General features: G+C 45.5%; 1 protein-coding gene across 1 annotated transcript; it reads left to right on the top strand.

The window, feature by feature from the left end:
- Positions 1-2,020: 2,020 nt before the first annotated feature.
- On the top strand, positions 2,021-16,476 carry LOC121607704 (zinc finger homeobox protein 4-like). Its single transcript, XM_041938644.1, has 12 exons — positions 2,021-3,696; positions 3,760-4,318; positions 4,429-4,642; positions 5,284-5,391; positions 5,491-5,624; positions 5,794-5,904; positions 7,417-7,579; positions 7,736-10,977; positions 11,053-12,163; positions 12,227-12,501; positions 12,654-13,319; positions 13,463-16,476. Exons 1-12 carry the CDS (start codon positions 2,021-2,023, stop codon positions 13,577-13,579), a joined length of 8,376 nt encoding a protein of 2,791 aa, XP_041794578.1. The 3' UTR covers positions 13,580-16,476.
- The last annotated feature ends 8,635 nt before the right edge of the window (positions 16,477-25,111 follow it).

Raw genomic sequence — 25,111 nt, 5'->3', positions numbered from 1 at the left:
CCAGCTGTATTTGTACAGGTCCTATAATGACAAACAAAATGTATTTTCCTAAAGTAGAGCCACACAACTCTTCTGTCCCTTTCTGTCTCCCCCTCCCACCCTCTTGTCTCCCTTTCTCTCTAACACACACACACGCACACACCCTCTCTCTTTTACACACACACAAAAACACCAGCACAAGGGAACACACTTTTTGCTGGAAATTTGGACATAACTTTATGTTACGTTACCTGTAGTGTGCACACCTAATAGCAAAGATGATTTGTGCATTCCCATTTTCAAACACTTCTAATACGCATGTTAAAAACCAGGTGTTCTGTGTGTGTGCTTTAACTGACATTATCAGAATCAGTTTGCATCGAAAAACCGGATGTACACACATTGACACACACACATAGATGTACACACACGTTGTTAAATGATGGTTTCCCGCACTTGTGATCGATAGAGAGCCAGGAATGTTTGTATAAATAGTTACATTGCCGATAGACCCAGCTTATTGATTGCAGTGTAAATGAAAATCTTTATCAGATTAGAGACTGTTCTCAGCTGCTGGCAGGCAGGCTCAGCCCCTCAGCACTATCCAGCGGGACAGTGGACAGCTGCAGTGGGCAAGGGTCTGTGGCCTGTGACATAAACACAGTACATTAAAGCACTATCAGAGTGCCGATATGAGCCATATATCTTTAAGGTGCAGAGAGGGGGTGGCTGCAGGAGAGCAGGAGAGAGAGAGAGAGGGTGTTTAAGGAGGAGGAGGGGGTTGGTCGGTTGAAGGAGAAGGTGAAAGGGTACATTAAGGTCTCTCCTTGATTAAAAAAGGTCACTAATGAGATTGTGGGACACACACAGACTGAGAGAGATGTATCTGTCTCATGTGGCATCCATCTGTCAGTCAGGAACAGAAGAGTAGGAGAGGCCCGATTTATTCTTTTTTCAGGGACCCTCTGTAGTGATGCATGATTGTGCTTGTGATTCAGAATCTTTGTGAAACCTCGTTGCTCAATTTTTGAAAATTTTCATGATTCACTTGAATTTTTCTGCTCATTCATATATGATAAAAAGCCATAGAATTTGCTAGTTGCATTAAAATGATTTTTTTTCTACAGCCAAATAAATGCTATCAACTTTACTTTAAAATATTTGCTTTTTAAACACATTATCGACTATAAATGCATGACACATAAAGTGCCACTTTATTATTTTAATGTACATTATTATTACTTGTGTTTATGTGCACTGGTGGGTTGTATAGTGTGCAAGACTTTAGGTGGACACAATATTAAACACATACAGTGATGAGAGGTCAAAATATAATAAACCGTACTGTAGTACCACAAACTATTACTTCAAAAACAGATTTTAATCAACATCTGGCTGAAATCTCAACAAAAACTGTATAAGCCTCACCCAAGTATTTGTTGTATTTTGGACTAAATTACACTATACAGGTGTTATATTGTGTCCATCCCCTGTGTTTGCACTGGGGATGGACTAAAATGGCTCGTGCTAAACAGAGATCCTGTTTCCTCACATCTCTGTACTAATGCACAACAAAAGATGTAGAGACAAATACACAGGCTTTAAAAACTGTTCTTTTATCCGCTTTTATCTAAGTGTGGCAATTTAGTGGAAGCCCTTTAGCTCAGGAGCGTTCAGTTCTTTATTTAATCCTATCCCCTGAGGAATATTATAGACCTCCTGCGTAGCCTTTACCCGCATTCCTCTACCTAGTTTAGCGTTCATGCTATTGATTTTCCCATTAAGAGCTAACGCTAACCCCTGAGTAACCAGCCTCTGTATTGCGCACTGTGAAGGCAGTATTGAACAGATGCTATCCAGGGACTGTAATCAATGGCCTCCACTGTTATGCAATACTATTTACATGACTCATGTATTTCATTTTCTCCTCTTTTTCCCCACACTTTTCTCCTGTCTCTGTCTGTCCTGTCCTCTCTGTCTCTTTCTCTGTATCTGAAACTCACAGGTGGGGTAGTAATGCGTGGCAGCTGTAGCCTCTGGTATGGACAGCGGTGAGGGAGGAGGAGGGGATGGAGGGGGAGGAGAGGAGAGAGATGCTGACCTCAGTCCCCAGGCTTTATCTCTTCCTCTCCTGACCCTGGCGGTCATTCCTGAGCAGGGGTCATCCTCTCATATCTCAGCCATGGCCCCTGCCAAAGAGCCCCTGACCCTGCCTCAGCAGCAGGAGGAGGAGGGCGCAGAGGGGTCCCAGGCTAGAGAAGAGACCGAGGGAGGTGAGCAGAAAGAAGGAGGCCGACATTCGCAGGAGAACGGAGCGTGTCAAAAGCAGGGGATGAAGGAAGACTTCGGGGAGGGATGCTTGTCAAAGCAAAGGAAGGAAGAATGGGAGGTGCATGTAGGTGTAGGAGAGGCGTCAGTTACAGGGGGCCTCCCAGCAGCCCTTAGCAGCAAAGGCGGAGAGGAGGAGAAGGAAGAGGAGGAGGCCATCTCAAACCAAAGCCAAACCAAATCCAAATGTTCTTTATTACCTCAACAGAGCCAGCACAGCTCTTCTTCCAGCACTGCGAAGGCCAGTGGCACACTCGACAGCAAAATAGCCGCCTCTCCAAAGCCCTCCCCCACTCCTTCCACCTCTCCAAAGCCCTCCCCTTTTCTTTCCATCTCTCCAAAGCACTTCACTTGTCCGTCCTCCTCTTCTGCCCTGCTGAGCGAGACAGAGGTAAAAGACATTAAGGGAGATCAGGGCTGGATTTCTGGGTTTCCTCAGAGCTTTAAATCCCAGCAGTCTACTCTGGCTTTTCCACTGGCAGGTACGGAGCCTGCCAGTATACCTGCTGAGGATGATGGGCCGGCAGGGGTTCCTCACTCTTCCATTTCTAATGGAGATGGTGCCAAAGCTCCAGAACCAAATGACAGCCAGCTAGACACAGAGGTAGATGATGAGAGAGACAAAGAAGGGGAACAGAAAGAAGCTGTCCTTAAAAACCTCAACCAAGACCTCTCTCCTAACTCACTGACGAGTCACATGACCATAATGCACTCACGCAACTCCTGCAAGACGCTGAAATGCCCCAAGTGTAACTGGCACTATAAGTCTCAGCATACACTGCAAGTCCACATGAAAGAGAAACATCCAGAGACGGGAGGCCAGTGTGTGTGTGGTGCCTCTGGGGGAAAGTGTGTCTGTGGAGGCTCAACACGAGATGTGTGTGGATATTGCAGTTCGGGGAAACCCCATCCTCGCTTGGCCCGCGGTGAAACATACGCCTGTGGCTACAAGCCCTACCGCTGTGAGGTGTGTGACTATGCTACCTCATCGAAAGGCAACCTCAGCATACACATGCAGTCGGATAAACACCTTAATAACGTTCAAAACGGGGGACACTCGAACGGTCACGTGCACACATCTCACATTACCAACAACAGCAGCTCCTCCAACGGTCACGCAGTGGATGAGCCCACATACAAGCTCCCACTCTCTGTTCCCACGCCTACAACTCAGCCCGCCAAGCTCACACCACCTGCACACTCGCACTCTCATGGTAAGCGGTGGCGGTGTGACGTGTGCGACTATGAGACCAGCATTGCTCGGAACTTGCGCATACACACCACCAGCGAGAAACACACACATAACATGCTACGGCTCCAGAGAGGTTACTATCTGTCTCACTGCAGGAGCCTTGCCCCGCAGCTTAAACACCTACAAAACACAGGTGAGTAATGCATCACATCTCTCGATGCAACCCAACAAAAGTTAGAAAATTTGTGAATTCTTAACAGGGTTTCTCTCTGTGTTTTAGGCGCCGAGCTCTCTCTGAACATGCGACTGACCAGTCAGAAGGTCGCAGAACAGCCAGTCACCCTTGGGTCTACGCTGACTCCTTCTCCCTCCCCATCTCCCTCTCCCCCTCCAGCCCCATCTCTGTCCCCCACTGGACCCCTCTCCCAGGGCGTGTTTCAATGCCTTGTCTGCTCCTGCTTTTCGTCCGACAGCTTAGAGTCTGTGGAGCAGCACCTGAACGCCCCTCGCTCTCTGCCCCAGTCTGAGTGGTGCTCCCTGGTCGCTGGCGGCTGCCACTGCAGGCTGTGTGGCTACACCACCCCGCTGAGGGCTAACTTCTCCTTACACTGCCAGACTGACAGACATCGCACCCGGTACCAGCTTGCTGCTCACCTCCAGGAAGGTGGTGACAGGGGTCAAGAGGGGGCTGCCCTTATTGCTAAGGGCAACCCCGTCCAGCTGAGGTGCAACCTGTGTGACTACGTGACCAGCAGTTTGGAGAAGCTACGAGGACATTCCCTCAGTTCCCATCACGAGGCCAGCGTCCGGGTTTACAGAGTCAGTACACTTTCAATCGTAACCCCTTTGTTTTAGGACTAGATTTATAAACTGTTGTCCAACCATATTAATCTTCTTGCTTTCTCTCCTTTCTACCCCATTATTTTTAGTTCCTGCAGCAGTATGATGGTGAAGTTGATGGAGGCTCGTGGCTGTTCCACTGTCTCCTGTGCAACCACTCCTCCTCCTCTAAACTCCAAGTACTGAAACACAGTCAGACCCCAACCCATCAGCAGAGGGAAGGGCTACTACAGCTGCAGCCAATGGGCGGAGAGGAGCTGGCAGCCATTTTTACCATCAGGAAAAGCCCTGATGGTGACACAGGTGAGAATATGAACCATGTGGGTATATTTGATTTCACGTTGCATGTGGTCGCTGACATGAGAGAACAGACAGGGGGATTAAGATGAAAAGAGTGAGAAAATGACTAATGGCTGTTGCTGAGATATTGATTAAGCAAATTGATTAGTCGATACACATCCTTGTTATATCCCCAATAACCCCTGACAACAGCTAACTAGCACCTGCTAATCAATGGACCAATACAAATCCCCTGAACAAGGATGGGGGAGGTGGAGGCAAGTCACCAATCTGCAGTCTGGTCAAGATAAAACACATTGTCCGTTTTGCTGGCACAACACCTAAAATGAGTAGATCAGGAGTTCATTTGTGAACTAAGTGTGTCCTGTGATTTGTCAGTGTGTGGATTAAGACTTATCGAGGTGAACTGATGTGTTGTAAGTCCATATTACCTCTACTCCACCTCTGAGGAGAATCTAATGGAGAATCAATATGTGATCAATAGTGTATGGAGGCAAGCAAGAAGAATGAAGTGGGTCCAAAGGCATTGGTCTTTTTGAAGGATGCTACCTAGAGAATAATATAAACTACAATTAGTTTGTGATAACATATTGTATGAAGCACAATGTTTGAATAACATAATTATTTGTCTTATCCCCTCCCAGGAGAGCTCAGTGAGGATATGGAAACTTCCAGTGAGACCATCACTGGTCCTTTGGAGACAACCAAAGACACATGTAACTTGGGGGTGAAGAATATTTTTGAGGAGACAGGTATGGCTGCTTGCAGAACAGTGATAGTATGATACTTTAGCGCAGACGTAGTAAATATCAATCTTTTTACATGTTCATGTAAATTTTTACTTGTAGGAGAAACTAGGGGGGAGGAAAGAGAGAGAAGGGAGTCATTGCCCCCAGTCAAGCGTCCATCCTCTAGATGTGAGGAAATGGAAAACTCCATCCCAACCAAACGCCCCAGAATACACCAGCAAAATGAGAACCAGCAGGTGAGCAGTCGACACACGCTTTAATAATTTAAGTATGTCCATGTGAATACAAAATGTAACAGCGGACACAATAAATGCAGTTCTAGATTGGAGGACCTGGCAGTTGCTTGTGTAAGCCCACAAACCCATGCACATCTATGCTCTCTTCTTTTCTCTCCGCTCTTTTTAGACTGTCCAGTGCCCTTTGTGCCAGGTTAAACTCCCATACATAAACCTTCAACAGCATCTCACACTCGTGCACAGTGTGGCGCAGGACTGTGTAGACAAGCTCATCAGCACAGTAAGTGTATGCAAGTGTGTATTTGTTGTATTTGCGTTCGTCAGGAAGCAAAAAGAAAATGAGCAGGCGAAGCGATGGGGGATGGGGCAGAGTGAAATGTAGGGAGACAATTCCATTAAGAAGGCACCAGAGAGAAAGGCAGCGCTTTTTTTAATGCATGTTTAAGTAGCTCCCCGCTATCATCTTTGATGCAGCCGTGCATTCTGTGTGTATGTGTATGCGCGTCTTTTAGAGTGGAAGAGAGAAGGTTTGACTGAGTGAGTGAGGGAAAAGCCAGTCTTTCTATAATGCATGTTTAAGTAGCCCTCTATTACCAGAAGTGCAGTCAAGCTAAAAAGGGGCCCCCATGCTTTTTACTGTGTCTCTCCAACTAACAAAGACTGGTCATCTATCCACATCACCATCCTCCATCTCCCTGGCCCGTATGCTAAGTGGCCTTTGTCTCTTGCGCTCTTCGCCTCCACTTGACTGACTGCTTTTCACCCTTTCTCCCCTCTGCTGTCCCTTTCTCCCCCCTCCAGCTACTCCTATCATTCCTATTCAGCAATCTCTGTCCCTACCCCTCCCTTTCTGTCTCTCCCAAGCTCTCTCTCAATTTCTTATGCGTTACCCCTCCCTCACTCACTCTCTCTCTCTCCGGAGCAGTTTTTTTGTTCATTGCCCCATACTTCCTCCCTCCCTCTTCCTGCTCCCTCTCTTTTTCATATTCTACACCCTGTACCCCCACCCCACCCACCCACCATCGTCCTCCCTCCTTCCCCTCCTACCCCTCCCTCACTCTCTCTGATAGTAATTGAGGTTCATTAATTCAGACTGAGGTGATGATGGCCATTATGTACCTTGCTTTCCAATTACGCTCTCTAGATTAAGCCTGACCTTCAGTTTTCTCTGCAGTGTGTATGTATGTGTGTGTGTGTGTAGTCTTTCCTCTCGTTCTCTCTTATGAAGCTGTTACGCAGAGAAAACTCTTGTCATGTAAATCTCATCTTTAGCTGTCTGTCCTTTCCTTAGGGTGGCTAGCTGTTCGCACAGATATAGTATTGGCTCTCAGTGCTTGAAGCTGTGGATATGGAGGTTTTCTATAAAAGGGTTGATTTTAAATAAATTCATTATTCAGCTCAGTAAAGTTTTATTAAACCCGTGGGGCATGTAGGAGCTGAAGGGCAGACCCACATATCTCAACCATATACACTTATCACCAAATTGATGTGCCTGGCTGTCTACACTGCTGTGCAGGCAGGTGCAAGATGTAACGATACACTTACAGATTCACACTTTAATGTTTTATGATTCTACTACAGGGTGTAAAGGCACTCTATGTGTATACATTTTGTATTTCCCTGCTTTTATGCTGTACAATTCAGCATGTTTTATTCATGATGTTAGATTAAGAAAATATGGTAATATTCCATATTTCTTTTAGTCTGAATTGGGAAAACATCACTGAATGCAATTGGCAATAAAAAACAAAAAAGACTGAAACTGACAGACTGTCACATTTTTTTCCTCCAGGTCACACTATCCATGGAGCAAGTGCAGCCTCAGCTGCAGATGGAACCGCAGACAGAGTTGCACGCAGACGATACTCAGAAAAATAAAAACGGCAAGAATAACAATGCAAATTGTTCCCATACTGCTGATTCCATAGCCTCACTGGATTCACAGAAAAACAAAGGTTGGTATGAAATGTATGATACAACTGACCACAAATTAGATATTAATTCAAGAATCATAAATACCAAACCATTTCATGATCATTTGTTCAAAACACATTGGCTTGTTAGTGCCATTGATTTGAAATTCACAATCACTATTTTTATGCATTTTGCAGGCATTTCACTGGAGAACACTGAGGGAGATGTAGCCGCACCCAAAGATGTCACAGCTCTACTCACCCCACCCCTAGAAGACAACACCACTCACCCTTCCAATGGCAGACTGGCTCCCCAGTCCCCGACACAGATCCCCCCCTCTTCCCCGCCCACATCCCCACCCAGCGATCCCCCTCCCCTTTCTGATCGCCATGGTTACCGGTTCCGTTGCAGCAGGTGCAGCCTGGCGTTCCCCACTCAGGAGAAGCTCCAGCTGCACTGGCAGTACCATGCCATGAGGGCGGCGACAGAGTGCCCCCTCTGTTCTAGACAATGCCGCAGTCAGGAGGCCCTGCAGAGACACATGCAGAACACACACTCACAGCTGGACAGCACACAGGGGCAGAATACACTACTACCGCCCCATACTGCGCAATACATGGAGCAAAATAAGAGTTCAGTTCAACAAGATTTTAGTTTATCACCTCAAGTGGGTCAAGAAGCAGGAGAGGGTGAGGATGAAGAGATAGAGGAAGAAGCTCTAGGCATGGAGGGAAAGGAGGAACCAAAAGAAGACGTTCAATTTAACGAGAAGGACATGGTTGGTGAAGGAGGACGTGAGGAAGATTTAACTGAGCCAGAGAAAGGGCCACATGAGGAGATAATATCAGAACCGAGTTCTAGCTCTCTTGTCAAAAAATGCTCTAATCCCACAATGGACCGCTATCTGGACCCAACCAGGCCCTATAAATGTACCATATGCTCTGAATCATTTACCCAGAAAACCATTCTCCTGGTCCACTATAACTCTGTGTCCCATCTCCACCGGGCCAGACGAGCCCTGCAGGACTCTGGCGCAGGTGTTGCTGCCCCCGAGGCTCCCCGTGGCTCAGATCCTAGGCCTTACCGCTGCCGATTGTGTGGAGTGGGCTATAGCCAGAGCTCCACACTGGACATACATCTTCGCTCTGTTCTCCATCAGACTAGAGCTCGTGCTGCCCAGAACTCAGCTCCGCAGACCACAGCATCTAGTGTAGCTGCTCCAGCGTCAGCACCCACTACTGCTACTCAGGCTGCTACCACTAGAGAAGAAACATCCAAGAGTTTTCCTTTCACCAAGAGGCCAGATGTAGTAAGCGCTTCAACCTCTTTGCTAGGCTTAGCAGCTGAGGCCCAGCCAAACCTTTCTAACCCAAAGGACAGCCAGCAGACTAAAAAGAGAGTGGCAGAGCTTCTAGCATCAAGAAACCAGCTAATGCTTATACAACAGCAACAGTTAGCTCAGGCACAGGCCCAAGCTCAGTTACAGCAACACACTGCTCTGCTCCAGTCCCAGTTGATACAGCACCTTCCCATAGGACCAGAGAGTTTCCTTAAACAACACTTCCCCTTGACACCAGACAACTTGCTCTCTCTGCAGCAGCAACTTCTTTTGCCCTTTTACTTGTCAGGAGACATGAAGCTAAACCCAGAGTTAACTGTTAAGAGCGAAGAACATAGTCAGTTAATATCTGCCAACTCTATCCAAAAAGAACAAGTTAAGGCAGAAGCCAAAAGGGAGTCTCAGCCCGAAACAGATAAGAAAAAAATACAGATGCAAAGTTCACACTCAGCTGTTTGCCAACCACAGGATCATGTTCAGTGTGAAGCCAAGGTTGATGCTTTCTGCAGTGGATCCTCAAACAACCAGACAGAAAGAGAGCACAGCCATTCTAGTCTTGAGGAAGAAAAAGAAGACATGCTTGTTCCTACTGTTAAAAATGAGAGTCAGAAGGAGGAAACAGATTCCTCCTCATTTCATCCTATTGGATTGCAGTGTCCTCCTCCCAGGGTGCCCTATGCTGCTGTGAATGGGGAGCCTCTTAGAGCCCTGCTGCAGAGTTATGGTTATGAGTTGGCACTGCAGTATTTACAAAGTAGAACCAGACACCAGCAGCAGATATCAGCTCATATGATTACAGATAAACAACAGTGCTCTGATATCAGCAAGATGGAGGTGTGCCCTACGGAGGAAAGAGATGAGTTTAGTGGACTACAGGGTGGGGAGATGGATGGTTGTAAGGATAACGAAGGAGTAGATGGCAATGGAGAGACAGAAGAGGAAAAATTGAGCAAAGACGAGGAATTAGCAAACAAAGGGAAAGGATGCTGTGGAAGGGGGGAAAAGTGTAGAGACTGTGGAAAGTTTTTTTCAGATGCCTTGATTTTAAAAAGCCACAAGGAGTACATTCACAGGATGCTGTTCCCCACTGCTGCACTGGAGAGGTTTTCCAGAGAATACAGGCTGCAGTATGACCAGATGTACCCCCTCGCACAGCCTAATTCTGGCGAGAACTCAACTGCTTGCCCACAAGCTGCCGCCCCTGCCCCTTCATCAGAATCAGAACCAGAACCAGTTAAGCCTCAAGCTAAAACCCTTGAACCCTCACCTGTACCTTCAGTTTCAGACCCCATAAACAAAACATGCACTCCAGCGATAGACCTAACACCAACTGCCACTGTACCCTCTCCTCCATTTCTATCTCAGCCTCAAGATTTTTCTCAAGAGGAACCCATCCCGAGCACATCCACTACAGCTACTTCTGAAACCACATCCCCAGCTAAGTCCATAACCCTTCCCTTACCTAAAATACCTATGCTTCCTCTTCCCTTGCCCCAGCTTTCTATACCCCCACTGACTTTACCGAAACTTCCCCTACCCCCTCTTCCATTTCCCATGGAGTTACCTCTCCTTCCTCCAGTTATGATGCAGTCTGTGGCTCTCCAGCCCCAAACTTGGTTAGATTCAAGTGTGAGCCCTGAGCTTGCAAAACTCTACCAATCTCAACTCAACCCAGCACTGATAGGGCAACAGCCACAGCTTAGTCCAGCTTTGCTAACCCAGAAACCCCAGCTTAGCCCAACTTTGCAAAGTCAGCCTCCACAGGTCAATCCTGCACTGCTGTGTCAGCCATCCCAACCCAGTCCCATCCAAACAGCACAGCAACCCCAAGTCAGCCCAACAATAGTTGAACAACAGGGTAAGAGAACCCGAACTCGAATATCTGAAGAACAACTGACTGTTCTGAGAAAACACTTTGATATTAACAGCCTCCCTAGTGATGAAGAGATCAACAAGATGTCTGCACTGTCTGGTTTGCCTCATAAAGTCATCAAACACTGGTTCCGCAACACCCTATTTAAAGAGCGCCAGCGAGACAAGGATTCTCCTTACAATTTTAATAACCCCCCAACCATAGCACTGGAGGAGTCCAGAGAGGAAGTAGTGCAAAACCAGCCTCTGACACTTTCCCCATGTTCACTGTCCCCAGGCCTTCCAGCCAACACCTCCCCACAGCCCCAGACAACAGACCTCCAGAGAGGAGAGCCCCATAGGGGCAGACGCTCTTCCAGAACCCGCTTCACGGAGCAACAGCTTGAGACCCTGCAGGGGGTGTTTGAGGCAACTCCCTACCCCAGAGAGGAAGAATATGACAGGTTGTCTGCTCTGCTGTCTCTCCCTAACAGAGTCATTGTCGTATGGTTCCAGAATGCTAGACAGAGAGCCCGCAAAACTCAAGATCGGGGGACAGACGATGGATTAGAGGGGAAAAAACAGCTTGACAGTATTCACAGACAGAGAAATGGCTACTACAAGAATGATGAGGATGATGAAGATAACAGCATTGGGGATGAAGGACAGGGTGAATCTCAGAATGAAAACTCCATGGATCTGACTTATGAATATTACACCCACCCTGACTCACCTGTCCTTGATTCTTCCTCTCACTGCAAAGAAAGTGAGCATCCAACAGCCAAAGGTGAACCAACACCTGTTACTAGGAAACAAGAAGATAAAACAACCTCTCCTGTGACTAGCAAGAGCACAAATCTTGTTGAAATTCAAAATGGAATTTCAGATGCAGACATCCATCGTAAGGAAATTGTTCAGGCCATGAAAACTGGGTCCTCTCCACAACCTGAACCCAATTTGCAGCCAGAAAGTACTCCAGAAAGACCCCAGCCTCGCTCCTCCTCCTCTTCACAAAAAACCGTAGCCACCATCCCGTCCATGGCTCATTCCAGCCAGGGGCATACAAACCGCTCTCCTTCTGATCAAGCTGTTGAAAAGCCTGCTGATACATCACCCAGCATCCCTGCTGTTCCAGCATCTGAAACAAGCCACACTCGGCTGCCTGACACCACCTCTGGCCTATCAACTGAAACCCAGCCAAAAAAACAGCTCCAACCCCAAACCCAGGCTCAGTTCCAGTGCAGTCTCTGTCCAATGTCCTTGCCTTCATTCCAGCTGTGGCAGGACCATCAGACTAGGCATCTGCTGGCAGCTCAGACCCAGGTCCAGTTTCTCCACTCTGGCTTCACAGACAGAACCATGCCTTACATGATGCTCCACCCCAACCACACCCTGATGGCCAGCCAAATGCTTTCAGGCGCCGTGTCCCAGATGCACACTAATCCCACACATCCCATGATTTCACACTTAAACAGCATGCAACTAAAGAACACGCTCTCTGATCACTCAAGTAATACCCTCAGCAGCCTCTCTCAAAGTTCCCTGACACCCATGAAGCAGAATTCAAAGCTTATGTCAGAGAACAGTTTTGAAGGCCAAAGGGGTAGTAGAGAGGTTGAGGAGGAGCACCGAAGAGATAAGCGTCAGAGGACCACCATCACTCCAGAACAGCTGGAAGTGTTGTATCAGCGCTACAGCTTGGACTCTAACCCTACCAGAGGAGTCCTGGAAAGCATTGCACGCGATGTAGGCCTCACAAGGCGTGTGGTTCAGGTACTTTATGGATGCTTTCTTTGTTTGACTGTGTGTGAATGTAATGTCAGAAGGGACAGAAAGAAGAGAGAGACAGAAAGAAAGGCACAGAAAATGACTTAATGCTTTTGTGTACCTTGAATTTTAAAACACACTGGCTCTTTCCTTCACAGGTCTGGTTTCAGAATACGCGAGCCAGAGAGAGAAAAGGACAGTTCCGGTCAATGGGGCCAGGATCCAGTTTCAGTTTGGGTTTCAACCACCTGCGCTGCCCTTTCTGCAGGGCTCTCTTCAAGGTTAAGAGTGCTCTGGATGCCCATATGAGGTCACGCCACTGGGCGGAGGCTGAAAGAGCAGGCTACAACTTATCGATGACTAATGGATCCAGTGGGCAGATTGGTATGGTTATGCCACCTGTCATGGACAGGCCGGGCCCATCTGTCTCCTCCAACCCCATCCCAAACCATGGCTATGTCATCAGCAACAAAGAGTTAACTGTGAAGCCACCTGTGACCTCTTCGTCTTCAACCACTGATCTGAACAACGCAGAGGAGGAGGATGATGACTATGACGAAGACGATGAGTACCCATGTGAGGAGGGTTCCAGTATGGCTGACCAAGCTTCTCCTAGTCCTGAGGGATCCGGGGCTCTGAGCTCAGATTGGGGTGAGACACAAACTCTGCAGCAGCACCACCATCAACAGCAGCGCCAAAGGACACAGATGAGCCACTTCCAGGTACTCCAGCTCCGAGATTTCTACAGGAGCCACCGCACCCCCAACAGACACGAGTGTGAGGCACTGGGCCGAGAGCTGGGACTGCCTCACCGTGTGGTGCAGGTAAATGTTAAAATTATTCGTACATAACGAAATAATTAAAATGCAGTTTGATAAATGCATTTATGAAAGATTAAAAATGGTATTTTCAATTAAGTCTTGTAAAGGTAATGGATAATATTTATTCAAACAAATCTTTTTTGCAGGTGTGGTTCCAGAACGCCAGAGCCAAGGAGAAGAGGGCCAGGAGCCTGAGCTCAGACTCTGCAGAGAGGGAGCAGGCCGAGCTGTCCGCAGGGGCAGGGGAGAGAGACAGAGCTTAGAGAGGCAGACTATGGTCCCTTTGCTTCCTTCTACTACATTCTCCCCAAAAGCCCTCCTGCACCTGCTGTCGACCTCTAAACATATACCCTGTCCACTTTGCTGCCAAACCTGTAACCTGAACACCCCAAAGATGCAGAGCCACAGTGGCCCAAAGACAAACTCTCTCCACTGAAAGTCAGAGAGAGCCCAAACCAAGTCCTCTTTACCACAGCTTTCCTTTTTTCATATTGTCCTTAAACTCTCTTTCCTGGTCTGTACGTTCTTGTTGAAAAGAGCTCCTCTCCCTATTCCGTCCGACACCTTACTTCAACCAAACACCACCTTGATGAAACCAACCAGATGCCACAGAGGCCAAAGAGCATTCTCCAAGTATGTGACCTCACTGCCCAGCTAGACCTGCAGTCTACCTCTCAGTCTGCATGACAGACTCACAGTGGGCCCTCCACCAGACAGTGCTAGATGACTAGCTGTGTAGCATGTAGTGCCAGTCTGTAAGAGGCTGGAAAAGAAATTGTCAAAGAGATTTTAGTGTAAATAGAGAGCTCCAAAAGATAAACTTGAAGAAAAACAAAGCAGTTAAGAGTGGAAAAAGAAGAAGATGAGAAAAAAAAGGAAAAATATCCTTGAAATAGACGGAGGTATTCGCATAGAGCTTTTGTAAAGACTGACTCAGATTCCAAAGCTCGTAACCAAAATTTTACATGTCTGTGGATTTAATTTCAACATGTTTGTTTTCAATAACAAACTGCAGAGCTGACGTCTGTACGGTGAATGGGTGAGATCTGCAGCTGGCATAGGTTAAGCCGCGTACCAATAGACTGATACGGTGCTAGAATGCAGCTTCACCCTCCACAAGCCAATGATGAGTCTTCTGTTGTACATGTACACCTTCTATGTTCCTTTAGTGGATTACAGCCCAAATAGCACAGAACGTAAAGGCCAGTTTGTCTTGTCTGGACAAACTATTTTTTATAGCACTCAACCATTATACTGTATATGAAAACTTTAACCAAACTCAAATTTACATTGTGTGTGTTTAGTAATAGTTTCTTAATATAAATCTTATGGATTGAGATAAACTGTCTTGCTTCGATATAATAGTGTCATGATTATGAAAAGATTATGACAGCTTTGATATGTTCAGGCAAGGTGACTTACTGCCTTTCCGTTCTATTTGAATATACCAATGGCTGACCAATGTTATGTGATTAATGTAAAGCTTTCTATGCTCAGGTCAACAGTTCAACATGGCTCTGCTTCAAATGTGATCTTAATACTGATTTTTTCTGTTTTTAAAACAGAAGAGGCATGGTTTAACCTTGGACTAAGTATTAAAAGATATCTACAAAAACATCTCTGTATTTCAAGGATCTGAGCTTTTCACCTCTGAGTAATAGATTGTTACAAAAACCTTATTGAAACTAAAGTGTTTAATAGTGTGAGGGGTAAATGTACAGTATTTAGCTTTTGTATGGTTGACTCAAGACTTCATTGGATGATTGAGACATAGCTCCCTTTTCCACTTACAGATGGGGAGCTACTGCGCAAAGCTGAGAAAAACTTCGGATGTTATTGATGTTATTTTTGTACATTTAATTTATTTTCCCTCATTCTCCCTCCCCACCTACTTTCCTATTTTTCTCTCTACCTTTCTCCCTGTGTTCATTTGCAACCAGTCCTTATTCTAACTGTAATAATGATAATATAACAATAATAGCTAAACAATAATTAATGCTTTAAGACAAAAATCCAAAGACGTGATAATACTTTAACCATATGACCTACAAAAATAAGCGCTACTGTTTACTTGACGATGTATTGCTGTTTTTAAAGAAGGAAGGAGTCCCTATATCTAAGCTACTGTTTTCTGCCTCTCATAAGCACACTGGAGACTGTAACCAAAACCCCAAACTAGAGCCATGGCAGTCTGTAATATAGCGGTTAAAGAGTTTTACTTCTCTTGAGAAATGTTGCAGTTTATTTTTTCTTTCTTTTTTACCATAGTGTTGAACTTCAGCCCTTAAGGATGTCCAGTTTGCTGCTAACGTACTGTAGTTTCTAATGATACTGTAGAAAGATGCATGCTCTGATCGCTTTACCACTAGGCTTTAATGACTACAAACTGTAATGATAACTGTGATGCTGTTGATAAACTGCTCCTCCGTTATTCTGTTGAAAACAAATGGATATGTGGGGCTCAATTCCATCAGGTTTGTTTTTCAGTATCCCATTAATTACCCCTACTCAGAAGATAAAAATGGCTTTCATGATACCAGAAATATTTTTTCAAGCTTCCAGTTGCAGAGAAACCTGTCTGGGGCATTAACTTCTCAATATGTATAGAGATACTGCATAGCTATTTGAAGGAGTTCAGCCCCAAACCTTCTGCTGGTATGTTGTCGGTCTTTCTGTGTTGCAATGTCTCTAGTCCATTTGTCCAGCGAAAACAGCTTTGCTGAACTCAGACTGACATCAGAGCCAACTTTCCAAAGGATGTGGACTGACTAACTCTGTCATGTTTTGTTCTTAAACTAACCAATGTTTACGACAATACCAATGAGCTTTCTTCTGTACAGAAATGTGCATTCCAAATACCACAAAGGCAGTTTTTTTGTATACTGATTATTTTAAATTTCATTTCTCTCGTATTCTCTTGATCTTAGTGACTGTAAGATGTACATATTGGGGTCCTCTATGGTGAAGGGACTCTGTTAACCTTACTGTAGGTAAAACTATTCTTTTCATTTTTTTCTGGATATGTTGTTGCCATAGTGATGACCAAAAAGATACCTGTGATGTGCACCTGTCCTTATGTCCTGCTCCAGTGGTTTAGTGTGTCTCTATACTCTCCCTCCCCCAGTCTTCCTCTACTGGTGTGTGTTTCTCTTCCCTTCCCTTCCCATACTCCACTGAGCTAAATAAAGTCTGCTTTGGTGCATGCTCTGGTCTCATCCCTTTAGTCTAACCGAGAGAAGCCATTTTGTGAATGTTGTGGTATGCAAGGGTGTCTGCCTGCTCTACTGTATGTGTTTCATTATCCAGGTTGTATGTTCGGTGGCGGTGTGTGTCTGGCTGGAAGGCTTTTGTGTGTAACACGCCAGTGTGTGGAAGGCGTTTGGTGAATGGAGCCATGACCTCTGGGGTCACTTCATTAATTACATCTGTGACATTCAGCCAGATGAGTTTCCTTTGTGACTAAATGATATGATGAATATTAACGACCTCGGATGAATTACACTGCTGCTTCTGCTGCTGCTCCTGATGATAATGTGTTTTACGACTCTGGGAGAGAAGGGAGGAAAATTGCACACTACAGCACATTTAGGACACGCAGATTTTCAAATGTAGCATTTCAAAGACCATAGCATGGGTTGGTAGAGCAGATTTTATTTTGTTCTTTTGTTGAGTAAAACTTTCCAGTGGTTGATGAGACAACTTGCCAGAGAGGAGAAAGTACAATGCAGTAATGTGTTGTTCATTCAGAGTTTACGAGCACAAACTAGTATCTGCTCTTGGTTCTCGAGCAGCAGGCCATTCATTTAACCATTACACATAAATGCGACAACAGAGGAAACATATCCATGAAACAGTTGTGATTGGGGTTGCAGGGAACAAACAGATACATGGGGAGGACAATAGCAAAGTAAAGGCAGAAGAGGGCTTGAGATAGCTTCCTAGCTGATAGCCATCTTAGAAAGTCATCCTGATAAAGTGATCCCCCACCATTTCTCCTTCTCCCTGTCCTCCCCCTCTTAATCAAATGAGTACTGTGCAGCTGGTGAGGTTGCGGCAAAAAGGGGTACGAGTGTGTGTGCAGAGTAGGTGAAGGAGGGGGCTTTGAGGGATGGCGTGAAATTATTGCCTGCTGGTGTATATGTGTCGCTGGGGGTAGTGGGGTAGAGTAGGGGGTTGGGCGGGGGTGGGGGGGGTGTGGGGGGGGGGGGGTGTAATGTCATTGCCTGCTGGTGTATCTGTAGTGGGGGCTCATTTAGATTTAGATTGGTTATGTGAGGAGAGAACTGAAAGGCCAGCTCATGTTTATGCATGAATCCCAAAGCATGCTGCTGTGGTGGAGCCCTGAGTTAAAGAGACAGAGCTGAAATACATTCGCACATTTAGACACAGCTCTGCTTCTTTGGATAAAGCAACGCTGAAGAGATGCCATGCTATCAGACACACTCCAATCAGTGCGTGCGTGTGTAGGCCTGTTTGTGGCATCGTGTGGACACAGATAGATTACACCTCTGAGCAACCGAATATAATGGCGCTCTTTTTAATCTAAAAATTATTTTAGTTCTAAAAATGTGAACATCACTATCCGCTGCCCGGCTGTGTCCTGAAGATTACTTTGGTATTGTCTAAAGCTGATGCACACAGTACATGGTTGCTTCCCACATTACACTCACTCACACACCGAAAGTAATCAGTAAATGTCTTTGAAGGAGAGTTTGTTCAGCACTTCATCAGGTATAAAGTGGTTTTTATTTGGAAATGTGGTCCCTATCCATCTTTTAAATGACTTTTTAATGGTCGTCACACCATCCTAATCAATCATGTAGCAGAGCTGGCCTGCAAGCGCAAATACACTCTATTTATAATTCCTATATTCTGCTGCAAAAACTGACACTCTATGCCTTCTAAGTACTGTAAATGAACAGAAAAAATGAGTGAAATTGTCTCTCTGACTTTGTGGAAACATGAGAAAGACTTCCTGTACTGATCTCCAGCATCCTAGTGATGGGGTACCCTGGGTAATGTGTCTTTATATCAGCTCTCTCTGTAGGCCTCTGTAGAAAGAGTGCAAAGAATAACTTATAAAAAAAATAATACTGCTGTTTATTGTCTTTCTTTGGTGTCTCTACATTCAGGTCCACACTTTTTTTGTGACCCCCTCACCATCCCCCATCCCTTGTGGCACCCCCCCGTCGGGCCCCCTTCAGTACTTTACATCTATAATGAGATACAAATACGCATCAGCAGGACAGTGTCTACGCCACGCGTCACTGTGTGAATATTACTCACACTTATTAGCTGGATTATGTTAATCTTTACACTCTCTGCTCACAGACAACAGACTCCCCATGATATGGGGGTGGTCATGGCAGTAAGCGTGTGTTGTCGTGGGTGTTTGTGTGTGTATGTGTGTATGGCTGCATGTGTGTGTTGGAGTGATTGCCATGTTGTCAAACTGATCTGCATGTGAAAGGGCGGTCTAATTACATCACTTATGCAAATGAGAAATGCATGTATGCATGCACATACATACACACCACTGACAGCTTACTCCTAAGGTCAAAAAGACAGAGTGAGCCAGCCTCTTAGCGACTAACACAGGGTGGCATCACCACCTGTCAGAGATAGACATGTCTTGACACAATACATAGAAGTCACAATGGATGTTTTGATACACTCCTTCAGATAAATTAGAAAAAAGAGCGTATGGGTCAAACTCACAGTAGACTAAAGCACTTAGACTGTTATTGGAAAATGTCCGACCGCACATCAACTGATTAGTCTTTTTTCAGACTGAAACATTGATAGTATCCCTGTTGGAATGATTGATTGAGTCTGACACATTTTAATTACACCCGAATTAAATGAATCGGCTGGCGGACTATAAAACATTGCTGTTTAATAACGAGTCCCTCCATTTGCCTTTTTTTCCCCTTCCTTCATCCAATCCCATTTTGGCTGCCCGCACCAAATAACCTCTCTCCATTTAATGATATGCAAATGAATTTTCATGAACCCCATGATCCCATGCGATGATTAAACTGAGATGACATTAGCTGCCATGCTGCTGCCACTGTCAGTGTTTCTGTCTGCCTCCTTTCTCTCTTGCTATCTTTACCATCTTTCATCGTATCCACGACAACGGCCAACTGATGATATTAAGGGGCTCATTGTCACCATTCCCTCATGGATTTGCTTTGTGAGAGATGACATTCTGCGGATCCAGTGTTATTTCACAGAAGTTTTTTCCAGTGGTAACAGAGATGGCGCATCAGAGCGCGGAATCTTGGTTCTCGCACCACATGTGGTAGTGGTACACACAAGACATACATGGTACAACAACGCACAAGTACTGTAACGCCGCAACATCACATAGATGATTTTGGTAACCTTCCACATCTCTTCATTTTCCACTTCCAGTACTCCCCTCCCACCGTTCCGTTTCAGTCTGGATCCAGCTCCACCTCTGCTGTCGTTTATTGTACTCCATTTGCATAATGAAGCCCAGGCTTAATTAAGATCCCACTGGAGTCTGGAGCCAAGGATGAAGGAAAGAAGGACGAGAAGGAGGGGAGGGGGGATCCAGCGTTCCTTAGCTTATCCGCACGTGTCCAAATAGGAGGCACAATTTAAGGGGGGAGAAAAGCGTTGACGAGCGATTAAATCGCTAATTATGATCGGCTGTTAGAATTAGTGTGTGGCTGTTAATTAGCTGCAGATGAGATGCCCAGACAGTTGCCCGCCCCTGACGACTGCAGCACCCTCCTTGACTGGCAATAGAGAAACACAGCTTGACACCCTGGAGATGATGCCAACACATCCCTCCCTTTAACACACACACAGCAGTCTGAGGGGATATCCCTTTAAGAGCATCCCAGGTGTGCATGTGCAGGAAAGAGGCTCTTCATCATCCTTGTCCACCCACTCCCACTGTTCTTCGTTAAGCACAAAATTCATTTTTTTTTCTTTTTCTGTATCCTTTCTTCATTTTGCTCATTATTTCTCTTTTCTTCCTCTCCATAATGGAATGGTACGATCCCTTGCCTTAGTTCTTTGTAATGGGCAGCAGCTTCCTTCCAGTGCAGCAGTTGGCACTGGGTAGAGTTGGCATTGAGTAAATGGTTTTTGTCCCATACTCCCACCACAGTTGCATGCGTGGCTCTGGTTCTAACCTTCTGCTACTATTTTGTGTCCGCATTTACTACGCTTTCGTACAGCTACTGGTGGCGCCCGCGAATGCCTCCCAGTTTGCGTCTGGCATGGTGCCATCTCTGTTTCTGGTCTCTCCCTTGAGGGGATGCCATCGCCAAAACATTTAAGGCATCCGAAATGTTCTGCTCACCGTATGGAGGTTTCTGTTTGCAAATGTGTGCGTTATGTTGGCTTGGCAGCGTGCCATCTCTCTTCGTGTACCCTCGCCGCCCCTGAAAAGATGCCATCACAGAATCGCTGGCAACCGTTGCCCGGGCACCTTTTCTTGGCTTTGTCCAAGCAAACAAATGGTGATTAGCAGCAAATCCTCAGAGGTGAGTCTCCTTGTCTTTGACTAAGACGGTTCTCCGCCGACCGCTTTGATCGCTTCGGTTATGCCATGACTGCAGGCTGGCATGGTGCCCGCTGGCTGGCATGCAGTGGCTGGCATAGCGAGCGGGAAAAGTCTAAAAACGGACAGAATGCAGGATTTTCTGTCGATATTTTTCTTCGTATCATCATGGAGTGACACCTTACAGTTTCAAAGTATCATCCATTTCTCTCTTCAACACCAGTCTATGCTTCCCTTCATTAATCTACATCTGAGTCATCCTCTGTCTGCTGGCATCTTGCTCACTTCCAAGCACTGCTGTCCTCTGATATTTTCTACATCTTCCTCTCCTCTGCCCATTCTGCTGTCCGTTTCGCCCCATTGTGCCTGTGCCAAGGTGGCACCATGGTAGTAGTATGGACGTCTGTTTCTCTTCCTCTTCCATTCTTATTCTCCTCGCCCCTTCGCCCATGCCCATGCCCGCCCCCGCTCAAGTCCTGACTGGATGGCACTGTGCCAACCTGCCACCGCCATCGCTCTCATTTGTAGCTCATCCCTCCGTTGCCCTTCCCCCTGTCTCTACATTTCCATCCCTCTCTCTTCCCCTCATTTCATTCATCCACTTTCTGAATCATTTACCCTCTCTGTGTGTATGAAATGCTGCATTTGTATATAAATACAACATTATTGAATTGACACATGTACCACTTTTCATTTCTTAAATGCATGCCACAAATTGACGCATCTCTGTTGTCATTTGGGAGACTTTTTTGCCACCTGAAGGAATGCTGTGACTGACTGCCCGGTAGGTAATTACTGCAGCAGTTACTTATTCCACCGAGACGAGAGGAGAAAGACGAAGAGAGCCCTGAGTTTGGAGAAAGCTTGTGTTGTTTTAATTAACTTTTACCAACCCCCATCATGTGCGCTTCGTTTCACATCTCTAACAGCCTTTTGCAGGTTGTGCTTGTTCATGCACGCACTATACAGCAATACAATTGATGCGATTATCAGTAAAATCGATTGTGTACCATTGACTTCACCCACTTTACCAAGATGACCCTTGTTCCCTTGTTTTTCTTTTTTCCTCTCCTCTTTAAAATCTCTCATGTCGAACAAAAGCTGCCAGTGGTGGTGGAGGTATTAACCAAATACTCTCATTAGTACACAAAACATAATGAATATGTAAATGATGTGTGTAATTTATGCATGGGCTGAGAGACTTGTTCTCTTTTCAGTCCTCCATTGTATTCACTCTATTTATATCCCCCTTCCTTAAAACTTCACACTCTTACACCAATTCTCCTCTTTTCTTAGACCACATCCTGTGAATGAATCCAAGGGGGACTTCTTGAGGTCTCACTATTGTCTCTTTTATTTTGTGTTTTTTACACATTTCTCCTTGCCTCCAACCATAGTTTGTAGTTTCTAGCAGTCTCTCAGAGCCTCTCCCTTTTCCTCTGTTTGCTTCTTTCTGCTCACAGCCTGTCCCCTCCAAAAACAAACCCTGCAGTGACGCATTAAACCAACAGCTGAGTGTTTGAACAAGGTCTTTCTTCCAGGAATATGAATACTGAATTATCTGTTCGCTAAATCACATCCACACTTCACTATGTTGAAGGCTGCGTTTTCCCTTTGTCCCTCTGTGACTGTGTTGATCTCAATGTGTGGTCCAAACTGTGTGGTAAATTGAAGCGTGTCCTGATAGACGGTGAGTAGCCTTGCTCCTTTCTAGGATAAACACCTATAATACTCTGGCTCCCTTGGCAATCACCATAGCAACAAACCATGGTACCCACGTGAGTTGCATAATAAGATGTTCCCCAAGACCATGGACCATAAAACGGCGACAAACTGATACCCGCAGCAATGAATATGAATTAGAAAATAACCATTCAAACATCCAACTTCACCTTTGAATCATTCAAGACCATTCTTTTCTATTTATCAATAGGCTTACATCACACAACATACACTCTCAGACGCACATGCACCTTCTCTCTGTCTCTCCAGACCTTAACAGGTGCTGATGAGCCGCAGTCAATGACTGTAATGAGCTATCGATCACCGTGGGAAAACAGAGGGACAGAGAGGGGTGAGAAAGGTAGGGGGAACCAGAGGACACACACAAACAGGAGGAGGTGGACTGCCAGAAAGAGAGAGAAAAAAACAAAACTTCAGATGAACTAAATGGAGACAAGCCACCCAAGACAGAGTTTCAATACTTGCTTTAATCAAGTCCTTATCTCCTATTGTTCTGCTTAAAATAGAATTTATGGAAAAGTGCTTTCAGCCAGCTCAGGTTGAAGGGAACTGTTTCAATTCAGAGCCGCTTCTGGACCGGATGATATGCTCAGGATGACCGTGCAGACATGCATGTCATGACCGAGTCCAGATGCCAGTGAATGGCACTGACGCAGTATCTCTATTTTCCTCTCTTTTTGTGCTGTGTGCATGGAGTGGAGGCAGACAGCTTTAGGGAAGGGGGAGGTGCGTTGTGTGTGTGTGTGTGTCGTGTGTGTTGGCTGGCGTTTCAGATAATGAAATGCAGCAGGGAACAAAGAGCTGGGGGCCCCTATTCTCTGTGCTGCAGCTTCATTTTCACTCCCGTCAGTCTATGATTCTTCCATACCCTCTTTCTTGTGTACGTGTATGTGTGTGTGTTTCTGTTTGTATGAGCAGTTTGTTGTGTGTACCAGTGTCCCCCTCCTCCTCCTGTTAGTATTCTGCATGGCAGATCCCCCTAATGTAATAACTGTGTCTGCATGTCTAATTTACAGCAGGAGAGAGTAAATAGCCTGTGGTTAATTACAGTACGTGTGTGTGTGTGTGTTTGTACGCGTGTGTGTCTATGCATGTGTCTACATGCGCGTGGGTGTGTCAGAATGATTTATGAGTTGCAAATAGCTACACCAGTGGCCCGTTTCTCCTCACTTAGTTTTTAATCTGTCTTTCCATTAATTTTCCTGGAGACGTTATTATGGTTTTATAACAGTGTGCACGAGGATGCACATGTGAGTGCATGTATGTGTTAATGAGACGGAGGTGTGGACATTTTGTGAGCATCGAGGCTTAGTGGGCACCTGAGCTGCACTTTGCTTTTCCCCCCTCTCTACCTCTCCATTTCCCTTCCTTCCTTTCCCTTTCTCTCTTGTCCGGTGCTTCATTCACTCTCTTCATTGAGAGCCACAATGAACACAGATCTTTATTGACAGTACATGGTAGAACATGGAAACAGCAGGTCAATCCGTTTAGCCCAAGGGCCGATACACCAATTCACCAATTTGTCAGTGTTAGTTTGAGAGAGAAAAGCAGCTAATCTCTCCTCTCTGCTCTCTATTGATCACACACTTAGACTCCACTTCTCTGTCTAAACACTATTGATTCTCTCTCTCTCTCAATCTCTTTCTCTCTCTCCCTCTCTTTCTGTCTTGCTCTCGCCACATACCACAGCTCTCAACACACCTTCCCTTCATACACTCTGACTATGTCTCAGATAAAAGCTTGAATAATAGAGACTTACTGTCCTTGTACATGAAGCCCTGAGTCACATTTTAGATCAATACTTCAGCATGAACAAAATAAGGGTTACAGCTAATTCCAGCAATACAGTATTATGCATGGAGCATATCAACTATATGAAGCATTTTAGAGTGTCACAAGTGTCACAAATTATTGTTCCCTGCTGCGTACGTTCAAACACTTATGCATGGTGTCATTAAAAAAAAAAAAATCAATTACTTAGCAACCCCTCTACTGCGTGAATACAGATGATGATTAAAAATTCACTGCTGGGTACACTGTCTCCTGGCTTTGTTTTTCAGTCTCACATCACAGGGTGCACTTGAAAAGGACCACATTCCTGTCAAGATGAAGGCTATGTAAAAATTATAGCATGATTATCTTAAGGGAGACGTGCCCCCAGCATTTTTTACATCAATTCAAACTGAACCAAGGATCTCTATTTGATTGGATTTAGCTTGTGGGGACCCCTGTCATGATAGATTTTAGTTAAGATGTATGATTTGGTAGAGGATACTGTTGCCGGGAAGATGAAACAGAGTGAGAGAGATGTGACAAAAACATACATTCCTGTAGATTTTATTGATATCTTTCTACCCTGTCAAATTAATGGAACGTAAACAGGGAATCCCAACTGTTAATCACATCCTGTGACAAAACAGTCTGCCCCCATGGGTTTCTCTAGCCTCTCTACACGGCTCTTATTTTTTAGACTCGTACATCCCCTACTGGTGAAGTCCCTCCATTACAAACC

Source organism: Chelmon rostratus, chromosome 6 (assembly GCF_017976325.1).
Source record: "Chelmon rostratus isolate fCheRos1 chromosome 6, fCheRos1.pri, whole genome shotgun sequence".
Lineage (NCBI taxonomy): Eukaryota > Metazoa > Chordata > Actinopteri > Chaetodontiformes > Chaetodontidae > Chelmon > Chelmon rostratus.
This window is presented reverse-complemented; position numbering and strand designations above follow the sequence as displayed.

What these genes read in the sequence shown, in the direction of transcription:
- LOC121607704 (XM_041938644.1), top strand. Translation starts at nt 2,021, where the DNA reads ATGGACAGCGGTGAGGGAGGAGGAGGGGATGGAGGGGGAGGAGAGGAG. An exon ending in GGATTCACAGAAAAACAAAG is followed by an intron (nt 7,580 to 7,735) that starts GTTGGTATGAAA and finishes TGCATTTTGCAG; the next exon opens with GCATTTCACTGGAGAACACT. An exon ending in TGGAGGAGTCCAGAGAGGAA is followed by an intron (nt 10,978 to 11,052) that starts GTAGTGCAAAAC and finishes ACCTCCCCACAG; the next exon opens with CCCCAGACAACAGACCTCCA.